The 20467-nt window shown below is 45.2% G+C and overlaps 1 protein-coding gene across 9 annotated transcripts; it reads right to left on the bottom strand.

Annotated features, from left to right (window-relative positions):
• Positions 1-16348: 16348 nt before the first annotated feature.
• Positions 16349-18589, bottom strand: LOC100304260 (uncharacterized). 9 transcript variants are annotated; one of them, XM_035958921.1, is made up of 7 exons: positions 18464-18589; positions 18127-18400; positions 17972-18034; positions 17464-17830; positions 17205-17363; positions 16951-17052; positions 16351-16843 (listed from the first exon to the last, which is right to left on the bottom strand). In XM_035958921.1, the coding sequence occupies exons 2-7, from the start codon at positions 18312-18314 to the stop codon at positions 16715-16717; spliced, it is 1008 nt and encodes a 335-aa protein (XP_035814814.1). In that variant the 5' UTR covers positions 18315-18400; positions 18464-18589; the 3' UTR covers positions 16351-16714. The 9 variants fall into 9 exon arrangements, with proteins under 9 accessions (XP_008681283.1, XP_008681276.1, XP_008681288.1 ...); XM_035958916.1 differs by having other exon boundaries at positions 16353-16843; positions 16951-17102; positions 18464-18587; XM_008683061.3 differs by having other exon boundaries at positions 16349-16843; positions 16951-17066; positions 18127-18498.
• Between the last annotated feature and the right edge of the window lie 1878 nt (positions 18590-20467).

Here is a 20467-nt window from a genome sequence, read left to right as displayed (position 1 = left end):
GAGTGTGGAGGTGATCCCGCATGAACGTCCATGGAAGTACAGGAGGGAGACCCCGCTCGGGCACCCTCGGGGGCTGGGTCATAGTTTGCACTGCCCACTTGAGCCGGATCATCCCCGGCAGCACCCTCGGGGGCTGGGCAGTGGCTTACACTCCCCACCCGAGCCAAGTCATCCCCGGCGACATCCTCGGGGGCTGGGCATGTGTCAGCACCATCCTTGGGGTCCAAGTTCTCTGCAGTAGCCACCTCTAAGGTTGACGGGCCCTCAGCTACTTCCATAGGACCAGGACGATCCAACTCAGTCTCCCGACCCTCGAGATCACGCTCTAAGGTCGACGAGGCACGGGATGACCTCAACCCAGCATCAAGCACGTCAGCGCAAACCTCCATTACACCATCATCCACTGGCTCCGATAACAAGTCCTCTGGAACCATATCCTCAAGAGTCTAATCAAAGTTGGCCAGGGACAGTTCTTGCAGACCAATGAGGGCAGACAAAGCAGGAGAGGGAACTCCACTACTTTCACCGCTGGCGATGAACTGCCGACTGTTTTTCCGAGTCAAAGGAATTTCATCTTCTTCCTCCTCGTCGTCCACATTGGCAACACAAGGAGCACCCACATTGGGATCAGCAGCGGATTGGGTACACCCATTGGGGTCAGCATCAGTAAATCCAGTCGCAGGCACTTCTTCAGCAGCAGGAACCGAGGTACCAGCGTCCCGATCCAAACTGGATACCCGCCGGAGGCGTCTTCTTTTCTTCTTCTGCTCATCAGCAGAAGGATCAGGCTGATTGGCTCGGCAAGGGCGCCTCGGGCGAGTACTGGCAGGTTTCTGAGTATCCAAAGTTGTATCAGCCTCTGGGGGGGGGGCGCCACTACCAGTGCCCCAGCAGGAGCAGCATCAGAAGAATCCTCAGCTAGCAAATCAAGCATAGCGCTTATCTCTGCATCACTAGGGTTCAGGGGCACCTCAAAATGGACCTGCCGTTCATCATCAGGAATCTCCCCAAGCGAGGCAACCAAGGCACTAACTTCTTCAGCAGAGGGTCGCACTCTAAGGCCCAAACTGCCATCAGTGACAGGTGGATTTGACACAAAAAGGGTGAAGGCTTTGGGAGGAGGCAAGTTCCAGGCCGAGTATGCCACTGGAGCACCAACATTTGACACTTTGCCTCTAAGGATCATCTCAAGTCGGCTCACCAAGTCTGCAGAGGGAATTTTTCTGTTGGTAACCCGAGTTGAGTCGGCTAGGCCTCGATACATATAAGCTGGGTATGCCCTGTCCTTCAACGGCTGAATATTCTTGAAAACAAAATCAGTAACCACGGCTTCAGCAGTCAGACCCCTCTCTTTCAGCAGTCCAACTTCAGCTAGCAACGCACCTGCCTCAGCTACCTCCTGATCTATGGGAGACTCGGTCCAGCTTGGGGTGCGAACGTCCGGCTGTCTTCCCGACCGAGGGGGGAGAGAGTTCCCATAATTCTCAACTATGAACCACTCCAAGCGCCATCCCTTGATACTGTCCTTGAGAGGGATCTCGAGATATTCAGTCTTCCTCCCGCGGCGCATCTCCAAGCTGGCACCCCCAACCAACTGATGTTGTCCCCCGGCCATCCCAGGGCGACAATGATACAAGTATTTCCACAACCCGAAATGTGGCAGCACGCCGAGAAAGGCTTCGCATAAATGAACGAAAATGGAGATTTGCAGGATAGAATTGGGGTTCAAATGGGTCAAGTTAAGATGGTAGAAATCAAGGAGGCCGCGGAAAAAGGGAGAAATGGGAAGGCCAAGGCCGCGGAGAAGGAAAGGGGCATAAACAACGGACTCATGGGTATCCTCAGTTGGAACAGTAAACCCATGGCAAATCCGCCAAGAACAGAGTTCCCGCGGAGGAAGAACCCCGATGGATACAAGGTGGAGAAGTTCAGGCTCAGAAATGACGGACATGTGGTTACCTGCGAAAGGCAACTGGCTGTTGGGGTCGATTGGAGGAATCACCACAGCAGACGAACTCGAGGTCTTCCTCTTGGGCGCCATCTCGATTCTACCAGCGAGCAGAGTGGGAGGCGAATAGCAGAGAGGATTCGGAAGCGAGAAAGCAAGAACTAGGGCACGGAAAGCAGAGGCGGCTAAAAGCGCAGCACTTATGGGATATTCTCGAGCCAGATACCGTTTCAAAAAGTGCCCAGTCAGCACCCAGCGGTTATTTCCAAAACACCAGCGTGCCACGTGATCACCCGACAGTTATTTCCAGAGCACCGGTGCGCCACCTCATCACTCGGCTATCATCCTCAAAGTGGCCCACGCAGCCTGCTATCACTCGGCATTACCTCTAAAACGCTGATATCGTGTTCAGTCGCTCGGCGTTACCTCTAAAACGCTGACGTCGCCCTCCAGTCACTCGGCGTTGCCTCTAAAACGCTGATATCGTGTTCAGTCGCTCGACATTACCTCTAAAATGCTGACGTCGCCCTCAAGTCGCTCGGCAGTTGACTCTAAAACTCCGACATCGTGTCAAGTCGTTCGGCATTACCTCTAAAATGCTGACGTCGCCCTCGAGTCGCTCGGCAGTTGACTCTAAAACTCCGACATCATGTTCAGTCGCTCGGCAGCTACCTCTAAAAGCGTCAAAACGATGCCAGAGTTATTTACGTGCAAACTCCAAGGAAATCAGCTTCACAAATAAGCAGGATAATCACCACAGAGAAACCAACACCATTACTTCATTAAGGGGAATATATCATGCTTACAAATCAACTCTTTATGAGTTGATACTTCCCTATTACTACTACTACATTACATTACTGCTACTACTACACTACGCTATACTACTCTACACTACTAAATACTACTACATTATTCTAACTATACTATACTAATATATAAAAGACCAGCGGCATCTAGCCACTGGCCCTGTTGCTGCCGCCGCCGCTGCCGCCCCTGGTGCTGCCTCTGCTGCTGCCGCCACCGCCGCTGCCGCCCCTGGTGCTGCCTCTGCTGCTGCCGCCACCGTCATCATCCTTGCTGCCGCTGCTGCTGCCCCTGTCGCTGCCGTCACCGTCACCGCCGCCACCGTCTTCGTCGTCGTCGTCGTCGTCGTCCTCGTCCTCGCCGCCGCCGTCCGAGTCCTCCTCATCCGAGGAGTACTCCGACTCATCCGAGCCCTCGAGCCCGGAGCGCTCGACGGCCCGGATGTACGTCCAGACCTCCGCCGCGAGCCCCTGGGAGTCGTCTGAGTCGTCAGACGACTCACGCAGGGGGACGGGAGCCGGAGACCCCTCAGACTCAGAGGAGAACTCCTCCTCTGAGTACTCCGAGTCACCAAACTCCTCCGATGGAGGAGTTGGCTCACGCTTGCGCTTGTTGTTCTTGCCCATGGTAGAAGCAAAAGGGAGAGAAGAAAGGGAAGCAACAGAGAACAGCGAGAGATGTGAAAAAGCCAGAGACAATGACGTTATTTATAGAAGGGGAAGGAAACCGCTCACCTCCAACCGTGGTCACTGAACAGTCGCAAAGCATTCAATAAGCACTCCAACCCGTCTGAAGACACGTCAGGCGGCCGACGCCGTTTCACGCAACACAACACCCATTGGGACTCCAGTCAACAACGCGGAGGATATGATTACACCCACCGTCACATCACATTACTACTCAGAAGCAGCCGGCTAAAACACTCAGCGTACCAAGCCGTCCCTTGCCCACACCCATTGGGGGGGGACGCCCAGGAATTATCAGTATATTTTTCAAAACGGTCACATCTGTGCAGGGCACACAGTGAATACCTCAAGACAAAAATGAGATATCAGTAAGGATCAGAGGAAAGCCAAATATAGCCAGTGAAGTACAAAGTATGGCCGACAGAAGCGACGTGAAGACTAGACAGAGAACGTCCATCAAATGTTCAATCAGTCACAGAGCAAATAAATTACACTACCTAGCAAGATATGGATGGATTACGAACTCGGCTGCAAAAGACAAAATACATGCTGACCTCTGAAGCATAATATTGATGACATAATGCTGACCTCCAAAGCATAATGCGGATAGCTTCATGCTAATTTTTACAAACAGAAAGGATAATTTTCAGCAAAGAGACACAAAAGGAAGACCTTCGAATGGATTATCCTCAAAAATCCATTTGAAGGTCGGGGGCTACACCCATTGGGTGCACCTCCGGTGCACCCCATGGATTATCATTCCAAGCCAAGATGGTGCCGACTTCTAAGGCATGGGACAAGATTAAAAACAAGGCCGGCCCTCAACCAAAACGCAGGAGCACAAATGGAAATAATTTCCGGGGAAGACCTTCGAGTAGATTATTTTCTAAAATCTACTCGAAGCTCGGGGGCTACACCCATTGGGTGCACCTCCGGCGCACCCAATGAAGTTCAGAGTCCTACAAATTGAAATGCCGACCTCTAAGGCACAAGCACGAAACAAAGCTTCGGTTTACGAGTGATCAAAGCAGGAGGAGACAATAAGAAGTCGTTTTCTTCAAATCACCTGCAAGCTGGACCTGGGATCTTTGGGCTGATTACCTCTAAATTAACCCAAAGATCGGGGGCTTGTGGGGGATAGATATCCCCCGGGTCCACTAAAAGAGTAAAAGACCTCACGAAAGGCCCAAGGCCCCAATAAATCGTAAGGTCATTCTTTCGTGGGCCTGGGGAGAGACAACCAGCAAAGCAGATCGACATGAGGCCGGATTGGTGCAAACCCGGACGACCCACAACGTCGAGCGAGTGACCACAACAGAGATCCGATTTTCCCGCGCTGGAGCCCCCATGCAACGGAGCCATGCGAGGATAAGTCGGCAGAACTACAAGGAGATAAACTCAAGCCGTTCACTATCTTTTAGCTACACGTTGTTATCATATCCACATGTATTGCCCCACGGTCGAGTATATAAGGCCTAGGGGGCACCCCTTCAGAACGATCGACCCTATTACTTAGCCACCCACATCAACTCTCTGCGTTCTCAATTCAGAGAGCTCTCTTGTAACCTTGTTCACCAAGCATACTCACCAGGACGTAGGGTGTTACGCGTCTCTAAGTGGCCCGAACCTGTAAACATTGTCCACTGTCCCTCGTGCATCTGGCACGAACCATTTTGCTACAGTCGTCGACACCGTCCTACTCCTAAAAACACCTTGAGGGGCATCCCCGGGTGTGCGGTCGGACCTAAAACACCGACAAGTACTTACTCCCGCCGATGCTTATGTAAGCTATCGGGTCAAATAGGTCCATGTGTAGGAGCTCGAGTGGCCTGTCAGTCGTCATGATGTTCTTGTGTGGATGATGAACACCAACTTGCTTCCCTGCCTGACATGCACTACAAATCCTGTCTTTCTCAAAATGAACATTTATTAGTCCCAAAACGTGTTCTCCCTTTAGAAGCTTGTGAAGATTATTCATTCCAACATGTGCTAGTCGGCGATGCTAGAGCCAGCCCATGTTAGTCTTAGCAATTAAGCAAGTGTCGAGTTCAGCTCTATCAAAATCTACTAAGTATAGCTGACCCTCCAATACTCCCTTAAATGCTATTGAATCATCACTTTTTCTAAAGACAGTAACACCTATATCTGTAAAAAGACAGTTGTAACCCATTTTACATAGTTGCGAAACTGAAAGCAAGTTGTAATCTAAAGAATCTACAAGAAAAACATTGGAAATGGAATGGTCAGGAGATATAGCAATTTTACCCAATCCTTTGACCAAACCTTGATTTCCATCCCCGAATGTGATAGCTCGTTGGAGATCTTGGTTTTTCTCATAGGAGGAGAACATCTTCTTCTCCCCTGTCATATGGTTTGTGCACCCACTATCGATGATCCAACTTGAGCCCCTGGATGCATAAACCTACAAAAACAAGTTTAGTTCTTGATTTTAGGTACCCAAATGGTTTTGGGTCCTTTGACATTTGATACAAGAACTTTGGGTACCCAAACACAAGTCTTTGACCCCTTGTGCTTGCCCCCAACATACTTGGCAACTACCTTGCCGGATTTGTTAGTTAAAACATAAGATGCATCAAAAGTTTTAAATGACATGTTAGAATCATTTGATGCACTAGGAGTTTTCTTTTTAGGCAATTTTGCATGGGTTGATTGCCTAGAGCTAGATGTCTCACCCTTATACATAAAAGCATGATTAGGGCCAGAGTGAGACTTCCTAGAATGAATTCTCCTAATTTTGCTCTCAGGGTAACCGGCAGGGTACAAAATGTAACCCTCGTTATCCTGAGACATGGGAGCCTTGCCCTTTACAAAATTAGACAATCTCTTAGGAGGGGCACTAAGTTTGACATTGTCCCCCTTTTAGAAGCCAATGTCATCCTTGATGCCAGGGCGTCTTCCACTATAGAGCATGCTTCTAGCAAATTTAAAATTTTCATTTTCTAAGTCATGCTCGGCAATTTTAGCATCTAATTTTGCTATATGATCATTTTGTTGTTTAATTAAAGTCATGTGATCATGAATAGCATCAATGTTAACATCTCTACATCTAGTACAAATAGTGACATGCTCAATGGTAGATGTAGAGGGTTTGCAAGCATTAAGTTCAACAACCTTAGCACGTAAAATATCATTGTTATCTCTAAGGTTGGAAATTGTAACATTGCAAACATCTAATTCTTTAGCCTTAGCAATTAATTTTTCATTATCCTTCCTAAGGCTAGCAAGAGAGACATTTAATTCTTCAATCTTAGCAAGCAAGTTAACATGATCATCTCTAAGATTGGGAATTGAAACATCACAAATATTAGAATCAACCTTAGCAATTAATTTAGCATTTTCATTTCTAAGGTTGGCAATAGTGTCATGGCAAGTGCTTAGCTCACTAGATAGTTTTTCACATTTTTCTACTTCTAGAGCGTAAGCATTTTTAACCTTAACATGCTTCTTATTTTCCTTAATTAGGAAGTCCTCTTGAGAGTCCAAGAGATCATCCTTCTCATGAATAGCACTAATTAATTCATTTAGTTTTTCTTTTTGTTGCATGTTTAGGTTGGCAAAAAGGGTACGTAAATTATCCTCCTCATCACTAACATTATCCTCATCACTAGAGGTTTCATATTTAGTGGAGGATTTTGATTTTACCTTCTTCCTTTTGTCGTATTTTGCCATGAGGCACTTGTGGCCGACGTTTGGGAAGAGGAGTCCCTTGGTGATGGCGATGTTGGCGGCGTCCTCGTCGGAGGAGGAGTCGAAGGAGCTCTCCTCGGAGTCCCACTCGCGGCACACATGGGCATCGCCGCCCCTCCTCTTGTGGTACCTCTTCTTTTCTCTCCTCTTGCCCTTCTTGTCGTTGCCCCTGTCACTATCACTAGACAATGGATATTTAGCAATGAAATGACCGGGCTTACCACACTTGTAGCACACCTTCTTGGAACGGGGCTTGTAATCTTTTCCTTTCCTTTGTTTGAGGATTTGGCTAAAACTCTTGATGATGAGCGCCATTTCCTCATTGTCGAGCTTAGAGGCGTCGATGGGTTGTCTACTTGATGTAGACTCCTCTTTCTTCTCCTCCGTCGCCTTGAATGCGACCGGTTGTGCTTCGGACGTGCAGGGGCCATCTAGGTCGATAATTTTCTTTGAGCCTTTGATCATCAACTCAAAGCTCACAAAATTACCTATCACTTCCTCGGGAGACATTAGTGTATATCTAGGATTACCTCGAATTAATTGAACTTGCGTAGGATTAAGAAAGACGAGGGATCTTAGAATAACCTTGACCATCTCATGGTCATCCCATTTTGTGCTCCCGAGGTTGCGCACTTGGTTCACCAAGGTCTTCAAGCAGTTGTACATGTCTTGTGGCTCCTCCCCTTGGCGAAGCCAGAAGCGACCGAGCTCCCCCTCGATCGTCTCCCGCTTGGTGATTTTGGTCACCTTATCTCCTTCGTGCGCGGTCTTGAGTACGTCCCAAATCTCTTTGGCACTTTTCAATCCTTGCACCTTGTTATACTCCTCTCGACTTAGAGAGGTGAGGAGTATAGTGGTGGCTTGGGAGTTGAAGTGCACGATTTGGGCCACTTCGTCCTCATCATAATCTTCATCCCCTACGGATGGTACTTGTACACCAAACTCAACAACATCCCATATACTTTTGTGGAGTGAGGTTAGGTGATATCGCATCATATCACTCCACCTAGCATAATCTTCACCATCAAACGTTGGTGGTTTGCCTAATGGGACGGAAAGTAATGGCGTATGTTTAGGAATGCGAGGATAGCGTAGGGGGATCTTACTAAACTTCTTGCGCTCATGGCACTTAGAAGTTACAGACGACGTGTCGGAGCCGGAGGTGGATGGCGATGAGGAGTCGGTCTCGTAGTAGACCACCTTCCTCATCTTCTTCTTCTTGTCACCGCTCCGACGCGACTTGTGTGAAGGGGATTCCTTTTCCTTCCCCTTGTTGTGGGACTCTCCCGATGGAGCTTTCCCGTGGCTTGTAGCGGGCTTCTCGCCGGTCACCATCTCCTTCTTGGCGTGATCTCCCGACATCACTTCGAGCGGTTAGGCTCTAATGAAGCACCGACTCTGATACCAATTGAAAGTTGCCTAGAGGGGGGGTGAATATGGCGAATCTGAAATTTATAAACTTAAGCACAACTACAAGCCGGGTTAGCGTTAGAAATATAAACGAGTCCGAGAGAGAGGGTGCAAAACAAATCATGAGCAAATAAAGAGCGAGACACGATGATTTGTTTTACCGAGTTTCGGTTCTTGCAAACCTACTCCCCGTTGAGGTGGTCACGAAGACCGGGTCTCTTTCAACCCTTTCCCTCTCTCAAACGGTCACCTAGACCGAGTGAGCTTCTCTTCTCAATCAAACGGGACACAAAGTCCCCGCAAGAACCACCACACGATTGGTGTCTCTTGCCTTGGTTACAATTGAGTTTGATCACAAAAGAATGAGAAAGTAAAGAAGCAATCCAAGCGCAAGAGCTCAAATGAACACAACAAATCTCTCTCTCTAATCACTAAAGCTCTGTGTGGAGTTGGGAGAGGATTTGATCTCTTTGGTGTGTCTTGTATTGAATGCTATAGCTCTTGTAAGGTGTAGAAGTGTAGAAACTTGGATGCCATTAAATGTGGGGTGGGTGGGGGTATTTATAGCCGCAACCACCAAAAATGGCCGTTGGAAGACTGCTGTCGCATGGCGCACCGGACAGTCCGGTGCGCCACCGGACACTGTCCGGTGCACCAGCCACGTCAGCCAGCCGTTGGGGTTTGACCATTGGAGCTCTGACTTGTGGGGCCTCTGGGCTATCCGGTGGTGCACCGGACAGGTCCTGTAGACTGTCCGGTGCGCCAACTGCGCGTGCTCTGACTCTGGCGCGCATTGTAGCGCATTGAATGCAGTTGCAGACGACCGTTGTGCGCGAAGTAGCCATTGCTCCGTTGGTACACCGGACACTGTCCGGTGACTCACCGGACAGTCTGGTGAATTATAGCGGAGCGCCCTCTGAATTTCCCGAAGGTAGCGAGTTCAGCTTCAAGTGCCCTGGTGCACCGGACACTGTCCGGTGCGCCAGACCAGGGTGCATTTGGGTTGTCTTTTGCTCTCTTTGTTTGAACCCTTTCTTGGTCTTTTTATTGGCTTATTGTGAACCTTTGGCACCTGTAAAACTTATAGACTAGAGCAAACTAGTTAGTCCAATGATTTGTGTTGGGCAATTCAACCACCAAAATCAATTAGGAAAAAGGTGTAAGCCTAATTCCCTTTCAAAGGTGAAGCTGACAAGTTGTTGTGATCTATGTAAACCATAGAGTTGTGAACTTGTGATCTCATTTAGTTGTGAGTATCTGTTACAAATCTGTGTTGAGTATTGTTTAGTTTTTACTAAAAACTGTTTATATCAACTGAATATCTGTGGTTTTCACATGTGTGGTAGGCCGTGTGGAACCGGTGTGCGCCACCTTGACGGTGACGGAACTGGTGCTTCGGCCTCTGAGCTGTGATGGAGCAAGATGTTGGTGGTGAGGACAGTCCATCTAAGTTCATCAACAATGATCTAAGGATTGTGTCCTCTGATGAGAATGGTCCATCTCAGTCCATTAACAATGGTAGCAGTGCCACCCCTATTAACTTAGAGGAGGGTGCTGCTACCAACAATGGTTCCAGAGATGCAAATACTTCAGAAAATGCTGATGGTAAGAAGCATAAAAGAATTTGCACATCTAAAGTGTGGTAGGATTTTAAACCACTATACAAGTCTGTAGACGGCAAGAGGATCAGGTATGGTGGAAAGTGTCACTGGTACAAATGTACATTGAGTGTTGTGTCTACTAGTGGTACTGGTCATTTTCTTAGGCATCAACGTGATTGAAAAGTTAAGCTTGCTAAGAAGGGCAATCAGTCAATCCAGCATTTGAATCATTATGAGAATGATGCATTGCTTAGACATGTTGTTGCTTCTATGAAGTCTAAGTTTCTTAAGTACTAGAGGGATATTCCTATGCCCTATGCATTTGCTTTTATATTAGATCCTAGAGCCAAGCTAAGGGGTTTCAGCAATATCTTGATATTATTATCTGGGTTATCTGGTACTGACTACTCACTTTACTTTAGTTGTGTGAAAAGTGAATTGTCTACAATATTTTTGGTGAAGCTAGAGGGCAACACTGTACACAGGACCAAGAACTTGAAGATGCATTTGAAGGGCTTTATCTTGATGACCCTTAGGCCTGGACATTTGTTCATACTCTAATCCTCCTCCAATTCTACCTAGTTCCTACTCTATTCTGTTGATGTGGACATCTAGTGATGTAAGTTGTAACTGAACAACCTTATAAGACATGAACTTATTTATTTAGAGATGTGTTGTACTCTTTTTTTCCTTTTTAGGGTTTTCTCACAAGGAGTGAGTTTTTACCTAAAAAAGTTTTTAATAAGGCAGCCATTGCACGAACAGCTCTAAATCTACTCTTTATATGTGATATGTCAAATATAATCTCATGTGTGGTTGTGTGATCTTTCTGTTACACATATGTGTGGCTGTCTGGTAGAGTGGTAGTTGAGATTTGTGTAAACCATAGGGCTGTGAACTTGTGATCTCATGTAGTTGTGTGAATGTCCTAGTGTGCAGCTCTGGTCTGTGTAAGTGTAACATTTTAAGTGATTTTGTGATTTGTGGTAGACTGGTAGTTTAAGTGTGATTTTGTAACAGTTTTAGTGTGATTTGTTTAAGTGTGTAACAGTTTATTATGATTTTGTGATTTGCCGTACTCGGGCGGGCATGGGCCACTACATGGGCCGTGATTTCCGGGCTAGCCCGGCACGGTCATGTTGTTAACGTGTCGTGCTCGTGAATGGGTGGTAGCCCATCGGACGGCACGACACGACACGGTTAAGAGTTCGGGCTTCGCCGCGCTGGGCCGAAACGTGCTCGGATTAGACCGAGCTGTGCCGCCCGTTTGGACATCTATAGCTGGACACAGTTTTACCGTCAGGTCTAACGGTGTCTTTAATCGAGACTATGGTGGCTTTATATTTAAATCTATGTTCCCTATCTCATTACCTGTTCAGTTTTACCCCATCTAGAAATAGTGGATAGAGTGTTTTTAGCTAGTACTAAAGAGAGGTATGCTGAACTAATAATGGTACGTACGGAATATGAAGCCTCTGCAGGAGAAGTGGACGGCGACGCACCTCAACTACATACGTCACTAGTACAATTTGGCTCTATACAAGCGGTAGGCTTTTTACATCACAGGCGGTTCGGTTAGAAAACCGCTTGTGATGTCCCAGGCGGTTCGGTACGCCTGTGATGTAATAGTATCACAAGCGGTTTTTGTTTAGGACCGCCTATGTTGCTCTATCCTTTTCACAAACGGACCCTAAGGAAAAACCGCCTGTGATTGTGAAAATATGAAAATACAATTTAAATATAAAAATAATTTTAATTTTTAACAGAAATATGCAAATACAATTTAAATGAATTAATATTTAATTTTTAACAATAATATGCAAATACAATTTAAATGAATTATAATAGCACACATAGATAACTAGAGAGATTTTAAATTAATTGGCAACCACAATTCATAGTCGATCATACATGATAACAAATACAATTTGATTCATACAATTTTTCATGAACTACCATTTTTCCGCATGTATGGCTTTAAGTTCTTATCAATTTTCTTTTCCACACGCTTGATTCTCTCTGGACCGTTAAAGACGAACATCTCTTCATACTTATTGTATTCCTCATCTTGGTCTCCCACATTCTCAACTCCAACAATTTTTTGCTTTCCAGAAATAACTACATGCATCTTCTCATCTGCTGGATCGAGTACATAGAACACTTGTGCAACACATTCGGCGAGAACCCACGGGTCATCTTTATATCCTACTTTCTTTAAGTCTACCAGTGTGAGTCCGTAGTTATCCACTATCACCCCCACGGGATGTTGTACCCATTGGCACTTAAATAAGGGTATTTTCATGCTTGGGCCATAATCAAGTTCCCATATTTCCTCTATGAATCCAAAATATGTGGTCTTCTGTCCATGTAGGTCAAAAGCATCGATACGAACACCGCTATTTTGTGCAACACTTTTCATGTCTTTTGATTTAGTGTAGAATGTGTACCCATTGATGTCATATGCTTGCCATGATGTCACAAAACACGATGGCCCAGAAGCCATATTCTTCATTGTTTTCTCTTCCAAAGAGTCTCCGAATGGGATGTTTTTGTCCATTAACCATTCGCTGAAACGATGTTTGTGCTCCCTCATGATCCAGTCCTCTGTGCGGTTCTGATTTTCTTTACGAAGCTCATCCAGGTGTTCCTCTATGTAAGGCTCGGCTATCGTGAGATGTTGTAGTACACTACCATGAGCACAATGTACTAGCTTGTAATCCTCAACGCGAAAAGTTTTCTTGCCCATTCTCCCTCTCCCACATAGTTTACCCTCATGTTTAGGTACAGGCACACCTATTATTGTTCCGTCACTGATGTAATCTATACAGCTCTCAATCACTTCTTCTGTAGTGTATCCCTCCATGATTGAACCCTCTGGGTGAGCGCGATTTCGCACATAACCTTTTAATACTCCCAGGTATCGCTCCAACTGAAACATATGATGTAAATATAGTGGCCCTAATATTTTTATCTGATCCACGAGATGTATGATTAGGTGTACTTGCATATCAAAAAATGATGGAGGAAAACACATTTCAAGCTTGCACATAGTCTCGATCAAAAAATAGGGACTTTGTTAAGAAGAATAAGGTTCCTCCGTCCAAGAAAATGGGGAAAATCACTCAAGCTCAGTGGGAGGAATTTGTTCGTCAGAAGACCGAACTGAAGGCCAAAGAACTGGGCGAAACTAATTCTCAGAGAGCGAAGATGAACAAACACCCCCATCGCCTGGGGTCAAGCGGATATCACCATAAAGTTGTGCAGTGGAACAGGATTATCGAGGAAGCTATAACTAACGGCACTTTGGACCCAATATTAAAAGATATCGATGAGAGAGCTATTCGTTGGATCTTAGGTCGGGCAGGTTTGAGTGAGGACGGCAAACTTTTGCATCCAGAATTGGTAGGCGAAGTTTCGACAAAAATTCAAGAATATGCAGATAAGAGAAAAAAAGGAGAATTTAAGCCTCGGAGGGAGAATGACATACTAACTGCAGCACTAGGCAATCCTGAACACACAGGACGGGCTCGGGGAATCTCTTCTAAGATTTCCTGGAGAGAGGCGTTTCCAGAGTATGCGTCGTCATATAGGAAACACGAGAAGTCGAAAAGGACCCTTGAAGAGACTATTGATGAAAGGGTACAAAAGGCTATTAATGATGTGATGAACAAAATGAAGAAAACAGAATGCATATCATTTGAACTCAAGCCAAGCCACATGAGTCCACCTATAGTCCCTAGCAGCGTTGGATCTGTGCAAGACTTGACCAAGTACCCTGTAGACGATATTGTTGAGGACAAGCCTTGCTTTCTTCATATTCCAATCAATCGATCTGGGACAAAAACAAAGCAAGCTGCTACTGGTTTGGTAAAACCAGGACTTGTTAACTACAAGGATAATCCTGTCCCGCCACACTATGCTGTGGTCCAAGTTCTAGAAATCACAGACAGTGGTTGTGAAGATTGGGAGATAGATTTTCCAGTTGAGGGGATCATAACTTTGCAGGAGGCAATGAACGAGTTGGTCCTTTGGCATCGACGCGACATCAAGTTTGGTGATGAGCCGAATTCAACACCAATGCAACAAAAAGCTAGTTCGATCATTCCACACCCCATGGTGCAGGAAAATATGACACCGACCTCCAAAAAAATCGTTGAAACAATCATATCGCCTCTTGCGAAGGAACTCGACGAGGGGGACGTAGACAAAATTGTTCCTCAGAATGTCGACGTCAACATCAAAAAGGAACCAAAGGTTGGCACCAATGTTGAAGGGCCAACTATTTCAAAGAAAATTCATAAGCGAATCGCCACTGACGATGTCAAGAAACCGTCAGAATCAGTGGCACGCTACCTGCATAAATTGCAGAGAGTTATGACTAATCAATCAAAAGCGGAATCAGCATCTCATGGAGTAGGCACACGGTCGACCCAAATAGACAATTTCGAAGTATGGGAAGAAGATGGAATGATTCATACTCGAGAATCATTACGTCTTAAAACCAATATCTCGGTATACAAGAAGGAGGATGTTCCTCCTAAATTTGTGAATGGGACGCCGTTCTTAACGACGGTGCAACTTTCTAAGTTGTCGACTCCGGAGATTAGAATGCATGAGTGGTACATTGTGGCTAGCAACAAATACAAGCTCGAGGAATTCACATTTGTTGTGCCAGAAGATGCATTTTGGAGCAATGATCATATAGATCCTGTGCGGCATTTATTCTTTGACGATCTCTGGTCTTTGTACCACCGACAAAGGATGGAAACCAACTACTTAACCCTCTTTTGCTTGTAAGTACCTCTAAACTTTCATATTTGTTAGTTTTGTACACGCACACATAAACGAGAGTCTAACGATTAACACTATTACACGTAGGATGCAATACATGGATGATAAGAAGAAACAACTTAAGACAGGGTTTCTTGACCCGTTGATGATATCCCAAGCTCGCTACAAAGTAGTTGCTCGGAGGCATGGAGAAGAATATAAAGACTTGAACGATGCTGAATTTGAGAAAGCCGTCAAACAGAATCAGAGAAAGAAAATGAAGGTAATGGCGGCATACATTGGACGAGCCATGTATAATCATGTACAACATGGCAAGGACTTAATAATAGCTCCGCACCACTTTAAGTAAGTTATCGACATGGTTTAATTTTGAACTATAAATTATGACAATCGTGATATTAACATGTGTTTTCGTCTATGTCTATATAGTGACCACTACATTTGTATCATGATCTGGCCAAAGGATGGTAAAGTCGTGGTCTTCGACTCACTGAGAATGGAAAAGACTACGTATAATGACTTCTTGAAGATTTTAGAGAAGTATGATTATTATTGCACACTTGTACTTATTACAACTTAACAAATGTATTATTAATCTCACAATGCTATTCTTATATGCAGTGCATACCGTTTTTATTGGAAAGATCTTGGCGGCGAACATCCAGAGGACAAGCCTAATTTGTCAATATCATTATTTCCATATGGTGACAAACAACCTCCGGGTACTGTCCTGTGCGGTTATTATGTATGCGAATGGTGTCGTGTCACCTTCCATTACATGGTCAATCGTGAGGATGTAAGTTCACTATCATTGTCTATGTTGCATTTTTTATGTTATATTGTTGCTCATCACATTACTCTTAGCACCGATTGCTTTTTGATTTCATTGCAGGTTCCTAAATCTAAGATCAATGCTGAATGGTTAGAAAGAGACATGGTTTCCGTCGGCGTTTCTAAGGTTGTAAGAGACTTGCTTTACTTTATGCGCCGTGAAGTTCTTCATCAACAAGGGCTATTCTACAATGTAAATAGAAATTTGCAAAAATTCCCAGAACTAAGTTTGTACACAATATCACACAGTGTTTAGGTCTTTAGTTAGGAACTTTAGATGTTTAGTTGTCTATGGAACTTTGAGATGTTTAGTTGTATAATTCTGTGTATGACGATGGAACTTGATATGTGGATGAATCTGTGTATTATCCCTGTTATGGAACTTGTAATCTGTGTATTATACCTGTTATGGAACTTGTAATATGTGTAAATCTGTGTATGTGGATGAATATGTGTACAATCTGTGTATTATGCAATCTGTGTGAATCTGTGTATAATCTGTATATATGAATATGTTTATACCTGTTTGAAAATTCTGTGTATTATACCTGTTTGAAAATTCTGTATATATGAATCTGTATAATGAAAATCGTCTGTGATTTATAGTGAATGCAGTCGGTTCCTTTGAACTGGACCGCCTGTGATGTGTGTCTATCACAGGCGGTTCCGTTGAACTGGACCGCCTGTAATCTGTGTTTTTCACAGGCGGTTTTTGATTGACCGCTACATCACAGGCGGTGCACCACAAGCGGTTCCTGGAACCGCCTGTGTAGTGGCGAACCAGACCGCCTGTACAGAGGTGTGCTGTAGTAGTGCGTACAGTGCCAACTGCCAACAAAATGATCACTTATACAGACATACATACATATCACGGTCGGCCTCGGCCGACTGCTGCTTCTCGCAAGCTGACGCTGTAGTGCAGGTCCAGCTCATCATGGCCATGGGGGTGCTCCTGCTCTTTGCCCTCCTCCGATGACGACGACACGTGCTGTTCTTGGTCCTTGTCCTTGCCCCACAGCAGCATGTAGAGCCCCAGAATCACAAGCAGCCCTCCAATCACGCTGCCATAATATGCATTAGCAGCAACACAGCCAACTAATAATTATGCTTGTCTGGACGACTCAGTCTGGAATACTATATAATAATAAGAGGATCGATCGAGAGCAACCTCCCAACGTATAGGTTTTCGCCGAAGACGAAGTAGGCGAGGAGTGCCACCATGACGGTGAGGAGGGGGTTGAACATGGCGACGAACACGGGGCCTTTCTCCCTGTTGCACCACAGCTGGATGACGACGGTCAAGCCATTGCAGGCGATCGCCTATAGAACGTACGACAAGAGCAAGTCGATCTTCTGCTGTATATACATCAGTCGTCTCGTCTGCAGTTCATTCATCAGCTAGCTAGCTACCGTACTACGTACCGCGTACACGATGGCCCAGAAGTTGAGGCCGAAGCCGACGAGCCAGTCCCGCGCGTCCCGCTGCACGAACGCCGCGAAGGCCGCCGACTGCAGGCCGCCGACCAGGGACGTCCACGCCGTCAGAGACAGCTTGGCCGGGTACCTCTTTATGGACGAAGCCTGCGTACGCGCCGCCGCCGTCGTCAGAGACAGCTAGTTAATTACTAGTAGTGGGCAGTGGCTAGCGCCTGCCGGAAGAGAGAGAGAGAGAGAGACCTGCCTGCAAGATGAAGCAGATCGACCAGCAGATGCAGCTCGCCAGCGCGAGCAGCGACCCTTTGACCCAGCTCTCGTGTGGCTCCACGTGACCGGCGCCGCCGATGCCGTGTACGTGGACGGCGGGCGCCCTCCACGGCCTCTTCACGGCCGCTCCTCTGTACAGGCTGATGGTGGTCACCCCGGCCAGCGACACCGCGGTCCCCGCGATCTTGGCGAGCCCCCGCAGGGTCCTCACGTCTACGATCTCCAACCTGAGGACGACGGCGACGACGAACGTGATCGAGGCCACGGTGTTGAGCATGGAGGTGACGAAGGTCGGGGACGTGTACTTCAAGCTCGAGAAGTACATGTTCAGAGTTAAGCTCCCCCTGCATGCATGCATGTACATGGTTTGGTTTGGTTTCTCTGCCTACATAGCTTAATTAGCTTACTTCCATGAAACATGCATGCATCATGCTCTTATAATTATTCGTACGTTCTGCATATATATGCTCGCTAGCTCTGCTCACCCCACAAGTGACAGCACGAATATCTCCAGGAACAGCATTGGTGTCATTTTCGGCCTCAGCGTCCTGCAGCACAGCAGGATCGTCGTACATATATACAAACAAAGAAAAGCATCAAACACACACACACACGCAGAATCATCATCATCAAGATTTACTTCTCCTTGAAGTAGGCGAATGGGCAGAGGATGCAGGCGGCGAGGAGGTGGCGGTAGGTGACGTAGACGAAGGAGTTGAGCCCCCTGTTGAAGGCGGCCTCGGCGATGAAGTAGAGGAGCGTGAAGAAGAGCTGCGCCAGGACCATCAGAGCGTGAGGCATGTACCTCCTCATCATCATCGCAGTCATAATTAGCAAGCAGTGTGTCTCTCCCGGCCGGCCGGCCGGCGAAGAAACTGAACAACTCAAACACACCTCCTGCTGCTTGCGCCTAGCTATAATGGACGGAGCATCATTCCACTTGTTAACCCCTTTATGTTATGTTATGCTGTTCTTACTGCATATGATGCCTCTTGTGCCCCGCTGATTGGCGCGCGCGTCTTTCTTGTTCCCCCCTCCTCCCCCTGTCTTCCACTACAGCAGGGTGCGCCGGCCACTGTCAGGCCGTGCTGAATGCAGATGCATAATCGCCCAGCTGGTGCCTGCACTGCACACGTACCCTTTTTTTGCTCCGATCCCTGGATTTTAAATGGGCTCGGAACGATAGGTTACCACAGGCGCATGTTTAGTTTTAGGATATATATCGTTTTCTTTCTAATACATATCAAAAGCGTTGAGTCTGCGACTGCAGAAGGCATGTATTTCCTTTTCTACTCTAATGTATATTACTGTTCGCTGCAGTGGAGCGTCCACTTATTAATAACTCCCTTTTTGTTGTGCTGTCTTACTGCATGATGCTCTTTATTTTAATTATCCTTTGCCGCTGATTGCTTTACTCTTTCTTTGGATTAATCCAGGGCCGGTGCCACCGATGATTTGCGCATCTTTGTTTCATAAACAAGCTTTGTTCCGTGTACCCACTCTGGCCAATAATGCTTCCGCTACAACAGGTGCCTCGATCACTGACCACTCAAGTTCAAGTAGAGATGGCAATGAGTCCGATTCTCAATTCTTCACGGGAAATTCTTTCATTAAGGACTAGTTTATGAACCTCATTTTTCTAAAAATTCCTATTTTTCTTTAGAAAAATGGAAATCCCTTAGGGCCCGTTTGTTTCGTTGGAATTGAATTCCATTTTAATAATTATAATTTAGACAAAACTAATTAAGTTTATATATTTATATATGTAATATATTTGTATATTATCCTAAATCATATGAGAGAGATAGTTATATACTACATTTATGTTATAGAGTCGCAAGTAGAAGAATGTGCTATAAGTTGTACATCGGAAAAATAGCATGTAAATCTATAGAATCAATTTTCATCTCTCACCCCATGAATTTGAGGTAGGCTTATATGATAACATTGGAAAGTGGTGGAATGTCATATTCTAAAAAAATAGTCTATTCCATTAGTAAGATTCCAATTCCTCGAAATGAAAGGAAACAAACGGGGCCTTAGGGAAATGGGGTTCCCAAACTAACTCTAAGAGATGTGGATGAGGTGGATGTAAATAGAAAAAATTCTCTATCAATGGGTAAATAGGGACGGAGAAACATCTTGTATGTGAGTTACTTTCTTTTCAATTGAGGCCAATGTGAGGTTCCATTTTAATAATAGTGATTTAGTCAAAATCAATTAAACTAATATGGTTTTATACGAAATATATTTGTATATTATTATTAGCTATATGTGATAGATTTTTATAAGTTGTAGAATAGAAACATATTTCATTGATAAAAAAAATTTCCATACTTCACTCTATAAATTTAAGATAGACTTATATCTGAGTTTTGAAAAGTGGTGGAATGTCAAAATATAAACTAAATAGACTATTTTATTAAGTAAATTATAATTACTCTAAAATAACTACATTCAAAGTTCAAACGACGTCTTATCTTATTCTTTATTTTAAACTACACTATAAACAATACAATACACAATAGAACATCTGCTGAAGACAGACTACTACCAAGCCCAATTGGTCAAGTTCGTAGCAAATGGGCTCAACTGTGTGCGTTCTCGACAATACGAAAATATAGTGACATCGATTCAGAGTGGCTGCATGTGAAACACTGAAAATTCTTGAGCCCTTAGAGCAAATATGTTGAGTAAGAGAGATGAATCTCTCTAGTACTAACTCTTAGCATATAATTTCTCCGTCCTAATATATAAGGTTTAACCATCTAAAGTTTAAAGATTAAGAAATATATTTAATTGTCTCTATAACATGGCATCGATGTATGTATACATAAAGAGAGCACGTCTTACATTGTAGAACAAGAATAAAAAGTGGTTACGGCTTATATCCTGCATTAGAGAGAGTAACATACTCCCTCCATACTCAGAAAGAAGGTTGTTTTTGTGATACCAAAGAGTAATTAATTTATTGGTAAGTT

Source organism: Zea mays, chromosome 1 (assembly GCF_902167145.1).
Source record: "Zea mays cultivar B73 chromosome 1, Zm-B73-REFERENCE-NAM-5.0, whole genome shotgun sequence".
Taxonomy (NCBI): domain Eukaryota; kingdom Viridiplantae; phylum Streptophyta; class Magnoliopsida; order Poales; family Poaceae; genus Zea; species Zea mays.
This window is presented reverse-complemented; position numbering and strand designations above follow the sequence as displayed.